Source organism: Xyrauchen texanus, chromosome 14 (assembly GCF_025860055.1).
Source record: "Xyrauchen texanus isolate HMW12.3.18 chromosome 14, RBS_HiC_50CHRs, whole genome shotgun sequence".
NCBI lineage: Eukaryota > Metazoa > Chordata > Actinopteri > Cypriniformes > Catostomidae > Xyrauchen > Xyrauchen texanus.
The window spans coordinates 28368862-28382264 of record NC_068289.1 but is presented as its reverse complement, the minus strand read 5'-3'; the positions used below and the strand labels follow the sequence as shown (position 1 = coordinate 28382264).

General features: G+C 42.7%; 1 protein-coding gene across 1 annotated transcript; it reads left to right on the top strand.

Annotated features, from left to right (window-relative positions):
* The first annotated feature begins 310 nt into the window (after window positions 1–310).
* LOC127654649 (G-protein coupled receptor 183-like) lies at window positions 311–1860 on the top strand. The gene is made up of 2 exons (XM_052141887.1): window positions 311–334; window positions 493–1860. The coding sequence occupies exon 2, from the start codon at window positions 521–523 to the stop codon at window positions 1517–1519; it is 999 nt and encodes a 332-aa protein (XP_051997847.1). The 5' UTR covers window positions 311–334; window positions 493–520; the 3' UTR covers window positions 1520–1860.
* The last annotated feature ends 11543 nt before the right edge of the window (window positions 1861–13403 follow it).

Sequence of the window (13403 nt, the reverse complement as noted above, 5' to 3'; positions counted from 1 at the left end):
AGATAATTAATCATAAGTGTCCCACTTTACCTGTATTCATAGTTTAGTTATATTATACTGTAATTACAACTGGGAGAAAGAAAGAAAGAAAGAAAGAAAGAAAGAAAGAAAGAAAGAAAGAAAGAAAGAAAGAAAGAAAGAAAGAGAAAGAAAAAAGTTTTTTTCATTACTATTTCACTCTAAAAGTAACTGCTTCCTTACCTCACCCCAATTGACACTAACAATCAGGCGTAAGGAGGTGTGTTCTGGAGTAATTCAGCAAAAACGCTCACTGACAGATTCAATGAGTCATATCCATCCAAATTTCAAAGAAAGAAAGACTGTCAAGCTTGCTGTGAGTATCAAAGATTTAATGTGACTATTTCATGGTTTTGTTGTGCAGCCTATTGGATCAAAATATGTTGTTTGGTTACTATGGTTTAAAAATGAAGTACATGCAAATGTTGTAGGATTTGCTTCCTTCTAAAGTTCTATTTCCCTTAATGGTCTTAGAAAAAAATTACAGAGCAGCCTTCTCACGATGCAACTAAATGACAGCAATGCAAGCCAGCCTTGTGATGTTTTCATCTTCAAGGAGTCTGCACAGATCCTCTTTCCCATTTTCTACACCCTGGTTCTTATCATCAGCGTTGCAGGTAACAGCCTGGTCCTGTGCATCATCTGCCAGAATAAACAGAAGATAAACTCAACAACAATCTATCTGATCAACCTAGCCATATCTGACACACTCTTCACCATGGCTCTGCCCGGCAGGATCACTTACTACATCCGTAGCTTTGACTGGCCTTTTGGGGATTTCTTGTGCAGGCTGACCGCAATGATCTTCTACAGCAATACGTATGCTGGCATTGCCTTCATGACTTGTATCAGTGTGGATCGCTACTTGGCCATGTTGCACCGTCAACGATGTCAAAGACTAAGGAAAACCAGGGTGGTTCAAGGTATCTGTGCTCTGGTATGGGTGGTGGTTCTCCTTGAGACATCCCCACTGCTATTCAAGAGCACGATGGGAGAAAAAGACAGTCATAAAACATGCATGGAGTTCTCCAATTTTGATGGACAAAAGATGGCATATGGTCTTCTATTTGCTTGTGTCATTGGGTTTTGTGTGCCTTTGGGACTTATCCTTTGCTGCTACTGCCAGGTCAATTCCAAACTCTCCAGAGCGGCCAAGGAGAACCCGATGACCAACAGGTCAGGAAGTAACAGCAGGGCCAAAAACATGATCCTACTCATTCTGCTGAGCTTCGTGGTGTGCTTTAGCCCCTATCACATAAATATCATGCAGTTTTTAGTAAGAAGGCTGTTCTATGAGCCCTCTTGTGAGGATTTAAAGACTTTAAAAATGTCCCTGCAGGTAACTGTTGCCATGATGAACTTTAACTGCTGCCTTGATCCTGTTATTTATTTCTTTGCCATCAAAACGTATAAGAAGAGGGTGATGAGTCTTTTTAAGAGCTACATTTCTACTTCAGCTTCCTCAAAGAGCATGCAGGAGAACAGCAGCAGTAACACTTGAGAACCAATTGTACTCAAATGAATAAAACCCTTATGGTGCAAAATGCTGAGGTTACACATTTGTGAAGATGAGCTTGGATTGTTGCTGTTGGCTGCAGAGACTAGAGATCAAAATACTTTCTTTTTTTTTCCCAAAGCAAATTTAAATATCTCACTGTTAATGGTCTTTAATCTTATGCTATTTTATTTGTTGTGGATTTTTGGCCACATATTTTTGTGCAGAATTTATCAGGATCACTGATGACATTGTGACTTTTAGTTTGTTCAGTATAGGAGCATATGAATATGTATTACTTATAACTTTTTGTGACTCATACACATGTGTAATTGACCACTGTTCCTTTTTTATATAATATAATTCTTTCCATGTTTTAAAGGAAACAGTTTGAATTTATTAAAGAACAAATATATAAAATTAGAAATATACAATAAACATATATACATATTTTCTCTTTGATCTTAAAATAGGGCTAACTGTTGATGTTAAATTAAATTCAGAGACATAAGAATAATTAATTAAGTGGAAAAAGTCACACATAAAAGGTGAAGGAAAGCAGTTGACCATTTTGAGTAAGAATAAATGATTATGTAGGTATTACCTATTGACATTTCTGCACACTAATGTGTAAATACTGAGTTGTGCTCTGCTGAAATGCTCACATTTTTAGCCACCTATTGAACTGTCTATTTTCCATTTGGGAATTAAAGGATTATGTATATATCAGTTTATAGATTTATAGTGACTTTTACTCACTGAATACTAATTTTAAAAGTTTTCATAGTAAGTTTGTTGTATTTTATTTTGCCCATCAACTCTAACTGCCAACCATACACACTAAAAAATATGAAAACACGTATTTTTTTTATTATGATTTAATTTGACATTTAGTTATTGACCCAGGGGAAAGTATGACAAGACTCTAAACACCTTAGTTTCTTAAAATGTCTTGACACTTACTGTAATTCAAGCGCTCTTCATAGTTCAGATATATGACACATACAAAATGGTTACTACAAAATGGTGATGACTTCACTGTCACATTCTTCTGTGTGGGATGCAGGAAAAGAAATAAGAGCACAGCACGTGTGTTTGATAGGTGTATGTGGGTGTTAGATATACACAAGGGAGCACTATTCTTTTTCCTGCATAATTTCACCTGAGCTTCAGAACAGGATATCGACATACCCGCAAGTGCATGAAATGTGTTTTTAGCTGCAACAGGTGGTCTGTTAGGCTTTCTTTTGAATTCAATGAAGCTACATGTCTATAAATAAAGGTGGTGACTGTGGCAAACATGTAGCTGCCCTACAAAAAATAAGTAAGTAGGTGGTATGTGGTGTAGGCATTTAAATAATTTTGTGAAACATATAAAAGAACACAATCTGAATATAACAACGATTTATCTTGTAGATTAAAAGTACACACAGAAGCTAGGTAAAATGTGACAGTGTGGCAATAACATCACGATTTCTCAACCTTGCCACCCACCATCACTCATAACCTTTATATTCCCACAAAACATGGTAGAAGACACTTATGGGAACAGAAATTGTCAAGATGAGAAAATGTCAACACTTTTTCCATTTTGTATGTCATAAAAGATAATTACATCAAATCACATGACTACTGATATTTTACATGAAAAGTATTAAGATATTAATATCTAAATATTAATAATCTGTCAAATATTCTATGTTTCATTAAGGTTATTCAAACAAATATTAATGGAAAAGAGTCATTTGCTCATTCAAAATGAGTGATGTAATGATCCCTCTGGATCTCTCACCAAATCTCGCATCTACAATTGAGTCAACTGGGAGATGCTGTGGAAGTGTGTCGTCGAGGTGTTGGATTAGAGAAGGAGACATGATAGCATCTTTGTGTGCTTTCAAGCAAAGCCATGTGTACTAGCGATAGACCTTTTTCACATTCCGGGTTTTTAAAGGCGGAAGTAAACGTTTGCAGGGTAAACTTCGACAGCGCTGAAATAGAGTGAATGGGAGATCACAGTAAATATTATTTTCACTTACCCATTTGCTCCAAGACCAAAAAAAAGAATCCACTATTACATTTGAACAGCCGCAGCCCATGCATTTTTAAGTCCAGGCCTTCAGTGCAATTCATGCCATGAAGAAAACACAGTTTCACAATGAATAAGATGAATAAGTGTAAGATTTACACTTAGAAAACTCCTGATGTTGCTATAACAATGCAAAAAGCACTTACCAATTTGCTTGAAGTGAAAATCAGTCCTGTTTAATTAATCAATCGCACGATCATGCAGAACATCTTAGGTTTTTAAATCCATAAGGATCTCTTTCTCAGCGGTAATAACAGCAGTGATGACAGCCGACTCGTCAGCAAGATCTCGCACTCTTCGATTTCAAATTATGTACATTGCTTAAAGCGTGATTGCGTCACTCAAGGCTAGAAGGCCTGGATTGGGACATATCCTAAAGACCACATCCACCAAGAACAAATAAATTAGTCTGATTGGCTGATGAATCTGACAATCTGACATTAGATGCACATTAATTTGTACTGTTGAGGGATTCTGTAGAAATGGTGAAGGCCTGACGGGGTGAAGCAGACTCACACACTGCTTCGGCTAAGGAGCATTGCTTCAGGTATGTGATTTGTGAAACAGTTGTCACACTTTGCTTGTAAGCATTGAGGAATAAATTCTAATTGGATTAAACAAGAATATATATATTATTCATTTGTAGTTGAAAGCAAAAAGGTCAATGTGAATTAAAGGATGAAAAAATATTTAAATATTAGGCCAGCAGAGAAGGCTTTGCTGGCTCTCAGAAATTGACACTGCGTTTGAATGACTTTCCAGAAGAGGGAATAATTAGAGAGCGGTGGATTAAGAAATGGGAGAAGATGCCAAATTTCCTGTCAATCTTTCAGCAGCTGTAATCAAAACCCCCTAGCAGCTTTGGTAATTATTTTAATTTTGTAACTGATTGCAGGGTAATATAATTCACAGCATATGTTATAAATTTACACTCAATATTTAAAAACAATTATTCTATAAAAAAATTGCAAGATTTACGCTGATAAATAAGGTGGAAACGTGCCACTACAGTCTGTAAAAAAGGTCTATACTTTGAGAGTTTTGATTCTTGTTGACTTCTACTCTTTTGGTATTCGATTCTTGTTTGATTCATGCATACCAACAGAAAATGGCCTGTTTTATAATGGAAAGGATGTGCGAAGTGGTATGAGAAACTCTGAAGCTTATCAGACCGGTATGTGAGTTAAATATCTTGTCACATTTAAATATGTTTTTGTTCATGTTTCGTGTTCATGTCTTTTATTTTCTTCTTCTTCTTCTTCTTCTTCTTCTTCTTCTTCTGTTTAATGGGAGTTGACAAGCCAACATATGGTGTATTACCACCACCAACTGGACTGGAGTGTGAAGCATTTATAAAAAACTTTATATAATACGTTTGATGAATGAATGATTTAAGCCAGAATGTCCTATTTGGAGCGGAGTTATAATTGTATCTTCTCTCCTGTTATTGAGAACTATTCTCCCTTTTCCAACTTGTTTTTGGATATTGTATATATTGTGTCTTCCCATTTTTTCCTTGTCCCACATGTCTTGCCACTTTATATTCACAAGTCCTCTAATTCTTCCTTTTACCTTTTCTTTACTGAGTGGTATATGAACTTCAACATTTATATGATCCATTGCCTGTTAGCCAGTTTGTCCACTATTTAATTTCCTTTTACTCCCACATGTTCTGTTACCCAAAGAATCTCAGGACCATCCCCAGTTTCGGAATTCTAAGCAGATGTGTAAAGATCTCATATACTAAATCTTGTCTTGATTCAGACTGCCCATTTAATAAGCTATTTAAAGCTGATTGAGAGTCTGAACAAATAACAGCCCTCATTGGCTGAACTTCCTCCACCCATTGCATAGCTAATAAAATCGCTATTAATTCTGTTGTAAAAACTGATACATAATTAGTTGTCCTTTTTTGAATGCTGACTTTGAACCTCTTAATGTATACTGCTGCAGCAGTTTTTCCTGATGTAGGATCCTTTGAACCATCGGTGAATATGTGGAGCATTGAAGAGTATTCCTGATCTAAATACTGCTGTACAACAACCTCCTTAGGTGCATACGTTTCATTCAACTTTATATTGTAGATGGAAATCGACTAGAGCCATGGGTAACAACCAGGCAGGTATATTTGGTACTATAATTGTTGGACTAACTGAAACTTCTGTAATTCCCAAATTCATAGCCTTTTATTTGCTGTCCAACAAAAGCTTCTTATATTAATATTACCATACTCCCAGCACTCTTTTAGTATTTCCTTAACTGGGTGTGTCTCAGAATGTCCTATCATATTAATCCAATAATTAATTGTTAATTTTAACTTGTGTATACACATGGGCATTTCTCCAAACTCCACTTGCAGCACTGGTATTGGAGAGGATCTGAAAGCACCACAACGTATTCTTAACAATTGTGCCTGTACTCAATTATCCTTATCAAGCCTAATGATGCAGACCCATATATTATATATCTATAATCCTGTACTGACCTGATCAATGCACTATATATTCGTTGTAAAGGGAGTCGACTAGCTTCCCATTCCATTCCTGCTAGACATATTAATATATTTGTAACACGGTTAAGTACGGGCAAGGAGGAGGAGAGAACCGGCTTGTCAACATAAATCATAATTGAATGCAAACTGTACTGAAAATACACAAATATTAAACAAACACACACACGACGGATATGCCCGTAATTCTCTCTCTCTCAAACCATCGTCACCGGCAGCCTTTATCCCTTGCGCGCCTCATCAGGCCGATTGGGGACCGGGCGCGCAATATTCCGACCCGGCCGCGCCCCCCCTCCGCTCCACACTCCTCCCGCCGTTATCTCAGGCCGGGGTGCCACCGACGTACACCTCCCCTATTCCTGGGGCGGGGTGTATCTTGCGTCCCACGTGGTCATCCCCGCCTTAATCGCCCTGGGAGGAGACACGAGGGGAATACAACAAAAAAAATACAAATAGGCGAGGGAAAAGGCCAACACGGTGCGAAAGAGAGAGAGAGAGGTGAGAGAGAAAAAGCTCACTCACCGGTTCTCTGATGTACTGTCGCGTGGTCCTCGAACACTCCTCCACACTCAGGCGGACGACAGCCACTCCAACCCCGGGCGAACCGGAGTCAAACCTTCGACCCCCAGCGGGCAGAATGCCCCTCTGCTATTCTGGCAGCAAATGGGGACACGCCTCCGCCCCTGGCAGCGGCTCTACCGCTCTGGGCGGTCAGAGAGTTTCTTCTCTCCTCCCCTCGCGGACGCCGGTCTCCCTCGACCCCTCCGCGTCTCTGGGGACGGCAGGGCACTCCTCCGCCCCCGGCAGCAGCTCCCTCGCTCCAGGCGGTCGGGGTATCCAGTCCCCACTTGCCCTGCGGACGGCGGCCGTTCCCCGTATCCGGGCGGTCGGTCTACTCCGTCACCCGGCAGATGGCAGCGGTGCTCCCCTGGGTGGACGGCAGTGTCGAGGACTCTGCAACGGGCATCCCTCCTCCTTCCCGGGCTTTCGGCACCAAAGTAACATGGTTAAGAATGGGAAAGGAGGAGGCGAGAACCGGCTTGTCAACATAAATCATAATTTAATGCAAACTGAACTCTATACAATACACAAATATTAAACAAACACACACGACGGACATGCCCGTAATCCTCTCTCTCTCGAACCATCGTCACCGGCCGCCTTTAACCCTTGCACGCCTCATCAGGCCGATTGGGGACAGGGCGATATTCCGACCCGGCCCCGCCCCCCCCTCCGCTCCACAAAATTATTACTTTTGTTTTACACTTATCTAATACTTTCTGAACATGAATAAAAGTCAGCCTAGAATCCATCCATATACCTAGATATCTTATAATTGTAACCTGTTGAAGTACCTGATTGTATAGTTTTACTTTAATTTCAGGGATACATTTCGTCTTTATTAGCTGCTGTTTGTATTACTCTTGTCACATGTGATACATTATGACACCTCTTCCATATTGCTCCACTGTCAGCTTAAAGATTTCTTCCTATATCTGTTTTGACATTTTGGAAGACATAATTTATCATGATATTAAACAATATTGGACTGCACACACTTCCTTGTGTCCCATTATTTATTTTATATATTTTGGAAGATGATGATCCAACCCTTACATTATGACACCTCTTCCATAATGCTCCACCGTCAGCTTAAAGATTTCTTCCTATATCTGTTTTGACATTTTGTAAGACATCATTTATCATGATATTAAACAATATTGGACTGCACACACTTCCTTGTGTCCCATTATTTATTTTATATATTTTGGAAGATGATGATCCAACCCTTACATTATGACACCTCTTCCATATTGCTCCACCGTCAGCTTAAAGATTTCTTCCTATATCTGTTTTGACATTTTGGAAGACATCATTTATCATGATATTAAACAATATTGGACTGCACACACTTCCTTGTGTCCCATTATTTATTTTATATATTTTGGAAGATGATGATCCAACCCTTACCTGAACTCTTCTACCAAGCAAAAAAATCCTTTATCCAATGAAACATTCAATTCAACCCTTAGATGTTCTAACTTTATAAACAACCCCTCCTTCCAAAACATGTCATATGTTTTTTCAATGTCGAAAAATATGCCTACTACCAGCTCTTTATTTACTTGATCTTTTCTTATGTCAGTCTCTAAACATATAGCAGCATCTACTGTACTGCATCCTTTGCAGGAAGCCACTCTGGTAAGGTGATATAATCCCTTTCCATTCACACATGTAGTTAAATCTACATACAACCAACCATTCCATTATTTTACTCAAATTTGTTGTTAATGCAATAGGTCTATAATTGCCAGCGTTATGCTTGTTCTTTGCTGTCTTTAATACAGGGATAATGACCCCATGTTTTCACGAAGAAGGAAGTCTACCTGTGTTCCATAGATTATTAAATACATGTAGCATAATATTCAATGAAAAATCTGATAGATTTTTAATCTTCATATAACATATTTCATCCTTTCCTATTGGGTCACTAGAAGGTCTTTTCCTCACCATAATATTTGGACGTTCCTTTCTACTCTGTTCTCTACTTATTTTAATTTCTTCTGATATATTATTTTTACTCTGCTCCTTTACAAACACCTCTGCTAACATTTCTGCATTTTCTACATTTGTCACAGCTATGCTTTCTCCATTACTCAGAACAGGTAGACTGAAATTTATTTTTAAACCACCTATTTTTCTGATCATACCTCATACTTTACTGACATCTACTTTCTTCCTACTACCTTCTCCAGTAATTCTTTTTAGTGTCTCAAATTACCCTTCTCACATTTGCTAGTACTTTTTTTATATAGAATGAGGTCATCAAATATATATTTCTTCCTAACCTTTCTAAAGGCCTCATTTAAATTAAACTCTTGTAACTTCATTTCACTAATATATTAAATGCCTCCCAGTTTGCTTTTTTAAATTTCCATCTACATATCTTATCGTCTGTAATCTCATTTACATCCATGCCTATTTTACTGCAAATAAAGTCTTGGTTACCATAGTAACCTCCAAGGTCCCAGCCGATTCAGCGGGTAGTTGCAGGAGGGACGTCTTGTTCCCTCCATCAGGGTACGGAGTTTACGACAGTAACCGAGACATACCCCGGAAATGGCACAACTACTGTGTTACGTGGACTGACAGTGCGAAATGGGCAGAGCTCTGTGTGCCTCGTAGCCAGTGCACCAGGCTGTCATGTATCCTCCCCCAACACAATCGTAGGCGTCAAATGGCCCACTGCACCTCACAGACAAGTCGACTGCCCAAAAAAAAAACCTGCCGTGGCCTCCTTTTTTTTACTCCAAAAGGAACTAAATCATTCAGCTGGGGGCCATATAAGGTCCAAGTTGGGGGATTTCCCACCAAATAGGAGGACACTGCTGACACTACACCCTGCCCAGAAAGGGGGCTTTAGAGTGGGAATACGACACATGGTCTTCCCGAGTCTGGTCGGAAGCATGTCATGTGAAAGGGTCCCGTGGTAGATCCTACCCGAAGGGGGAGGAGTTACTTCAAACATGGTGACCAGGGGCAGAGATGCCTCTGCCCAAGGAAGACGCAGTTTACCAATGGGGAAACCCTTTTGCGGAAAGTACAACACACTGGTTTACCAGCGAGATATCCAATGCATGTGGAGTACCTACCCCAGTACAGGGCCTAATTGACACACATACTGGGAAAGTGGTGAGATTCTCCAAAAACTCACCAGACACAGGGCTAAGGAGGAAGGACATCCAGGGTCCACACTTTTGTGAACGCGACTGGGAAGGGGAGCTCACGTCTTCACCTCAAGGAAGGGGAAAGGCACCGTGCGCAAGCTGGCCAGCTGTCCTGAGACTTACCTGTTTGAACCTCACTACACGCGGGACGAAACTGGTGCAGCCCAGAGGATGTAGAACCTCGCAAAGGTATTTATTGTTGCCCAGCCCGCTGCTCTACAAATGTCTGCTAGATAGGTGCAGTTGGTCAGAGCCCAGGAGACCCCTGGTAGAATGGGCGTGCAGCCCAGCAGGGGAGATGTGGTATGCCATAGCGATGGCGTCAATGATCCAGTGGGTGATCCTCTGTTTGGAGACAGCGCTTCCTTTATGCTTTCCACTAAAGCAGACAAAGAGCTACTCAGAGATTCTAAAGCTCTACGTGCGATCCAAATAGGTGTGCGAAGCACGCATCAGAAAGTAATGCCAAGGCTGGGTCTGACTCCTCCTGGGGCAGTGCTTGCAGGTTCACCACCTGATCAGGAACCTTGGGCACATAGCAATGTCAGTGTCTCAGGATGACGTGAGCGTAACCTGGACCAAACTCCAGGCACGGTTAGCTGAAAGAGAACGCCTGCATGTCCCATACCTTCTTGATGGAGGTGAGTGCTGTCAGGAGGGCAGTCTTCAAGTAGAGTGCCTTTATCTCAGCTGACTCTAGGGGCTCAAATGGGGCCCCCCACAAATAGGTCCCATGATGGAACAAGGGGCAGTCTAACCTCCTCACGCCTCTCAGAAACCTGATGATCAAGTCAACCTAAATACTTTCTGTCTATCACTGCATCGTGATTTGCCGATATAGCAGCAACATACACCTTCAAGGTGGAGGGGGACAGCTGACCCTCCAACCTCTCCTGCAGAAAGGAAAGCACTGATCCAACTTCACATCTCTGGGGGTCTTCACATCGGGAAGAACACCACTTAGCAAACAGACGACACTTCAGATCATACAGGTGCCTCGTCGAGGGAGCCCTGGCCTGAGTGATCGGGATCTACCACTGTAGGAGGTAGGCCACTTAAGTCTTCTGCGTCCTGTCCAAGGGCCAGACATGGAGATTCCAGAGGTCTTGTCATGGGTGCCAGGTGATGCCCCATCCCTGAGAAAGAAGGTCCTTCTTCAGGGGAATTTGCAAGGGGGGACTGTCGCATGGAGTGTGATGTCTGAGAACAAAGTCTGGGTGGGCCAATAAGGAGTCACTAGGATGACATGCTCTTCATCCTCCCTGACCTTGCACAACATCTGTGCAAGTAGGCTCACTGTGGAGAATGCATATTTGTGCAACCCCAGGGGCCAGCTGTGTGCCAATGCATCTTTGCAGAGGGGAACCTTGGTCAGAGAATACCAGATAGAGGAGGAGACGGCAGGCAAGTTGTGACATTCGAGAGTCTAGGCCGCCTTGGTGGTTGATGTACACATTCGTCGCTGTGCTGTCTGTCCAGAGCAACACGTGCTTGCCCTGAATCAACAGCAAGAGCCTCCTCAGGGCAAGCAATACTGGCAGAAACTCAAGGCAGTTGATGTGCCAACGCAGTCACTTGGAGGTGTCCGTAGTAACCAACGACGTGCCTGGAGACCTGGCCTAGTGGATCTCCTGCCTGTAGGAATGCTAGGTTGGACCAAGGGCTGAACATACAGTGGCAGACCTGAGTGACAAGTACTCGGTGTGCGCTGTGGCGCCATGCCCATCTTGCGACTCGGGTCTGAAGCCAGTGTTGAAGCGGTCTCATACACCGCAACGACCACTGAGGATGTCATATGCCCCAGGAGCCTCTGAATGGATTCTGAATCAGCCAGTTGTCGAGATATTTGAGGATGTGAATGCCCACTTCCCATAACGGAGCAAGGGCTGCCTCTGCGACCTTTGTGAAGGCGCGGCGTGACAGGGACAGACCAAAGGGGAGGACCTTGTACTGGTAGGCCAGGCCCTCAAAAGCAAACCAAAGGAAGGGTCTGTTTCGAGGTAGAACCGAGACATGGAAGTACGCATCCTTCAGGTCTACCGCCGCGAACCTGCCGGATGCTCGCTAAAATGCGTTTTTGCATCAGCATCTTGAACGGGGGTCTCTGCAAAGCCCGGTTCAGAACTCGCAGGTCCAAGATTGGCCGCAACCCGCCGCCTTTTATGGGTACGATGAAGAAGGGGCTGTAAAACCCCTTTGTCATCTCGGCTGGAGGAACAGGCTCTATTGCGTCCTTCCATAGAAGAGAGGCAAACTCCAAGTGCAAGGCCTTTCACCAAAGTGAAGCGGACGCCGTTGAACCAGTCGAGTCAGACAGTCCTGATCAGCCATTGCGATGGTTTGGGGAGCGCGAGCCACACCCCCAATTTCCGCACGAGGGGGACAAGGGGAACAATCCTGAAAAACATATCAGCAGACGGGGCATAGCGATGAGGCGGAGCCTGAGGTGCCACTTGTGGTCATGCAGAGTCCAGGGACATCAAAGCAGTTACCTGCTCCTTGTGACCACTCCCGGAACAGCCTTGGCTGGGAGAGGAAGAAGTTCGTCCTCGTGACACGTGGAGGCCATCACATAGGTGGTGGATTTTTGCCAAAGCTGGCTGCACAGGGGTGGGAAACCCACCTCCTTGGTGCCGAACCTGACAGAGAGAAATGGTGGCTGCCGATTGTGATAATGACAGCTGTTGACAACGAGTGTGAGAACCAGGAAGTGAGGAAAATAATCTTTTCTTTAGAAAGTGGGTACCGCAGCCCATGGGCATGCGCTGAAATAAAAAGAAAAGGAAAATTCCCCTTGAATGAGTTGTCTTCTTACCCGCTCCTGAAATGCAGGTTCTGGACTTCCTGGGCTGCCTGTCTAATGGGTGCTTCGAAGCCTTTCTCGGGTTCTTGGCAGGTGGCTGTGAGATGGGTGGCATCTGTTTCCTGCAGGTGGCTCCACACTGAGGCCGGCCCACTGGGGTGGGCTGTGGTGGAGCCGGTGGTACATCTGCAGGGGGACGCCCTTGGTGATGAGCAGATGGGGTGCGGGGTCTTGAGCCGTGCCTGGGCAGGATGTGTTGAATAGACTCCGTCTGCTTCCTCACTGTCGAAAACTGCCTGGCGACGTCTCCAACAGTGTTTCTGAACAGGCCAACCTGAGAGATGGTGCGTCAAGGAATCGAACCTTGTTAGACTCTCTCGACTCAACCAGGTTGAGCCAAATTCGACACAACGTCAAGTTAGTGTCAGAAGGGGAACATAATGATTATTACCTACTGTAAAATCCTCCCAAACCTCCCACCTACATATCCCTGCTAGGCATTCTGTCACCTATGTTAAATCTATAGCAGAACAACACCCCTTGTCACATCAATTCTAGTAGCTGTACCATCATTCATACACACCTTACCCTTCCAATCTATTATTTCTTCTATTACCTTACCATTTTGGTCAATACTATCACTTCCCCATAAAGTATTATGAGCATTAAAATCCCCACACCATATCACTTTGTGATTACCCATTCCCATTATATTTTCTTCAATACTTAACCTATTGCATGGATTATAAAAATTAATCACCCTA

Bases quoted from the DNA above. Each gene is read 5' to 3' on its own strand.
- LOC127654649 (XM_052141887.1), top strand. From the start codon at position 521: ATGCAACTAAATGACAGCAATGCAAGCCAGCCTTGTGATGTTTTCATC.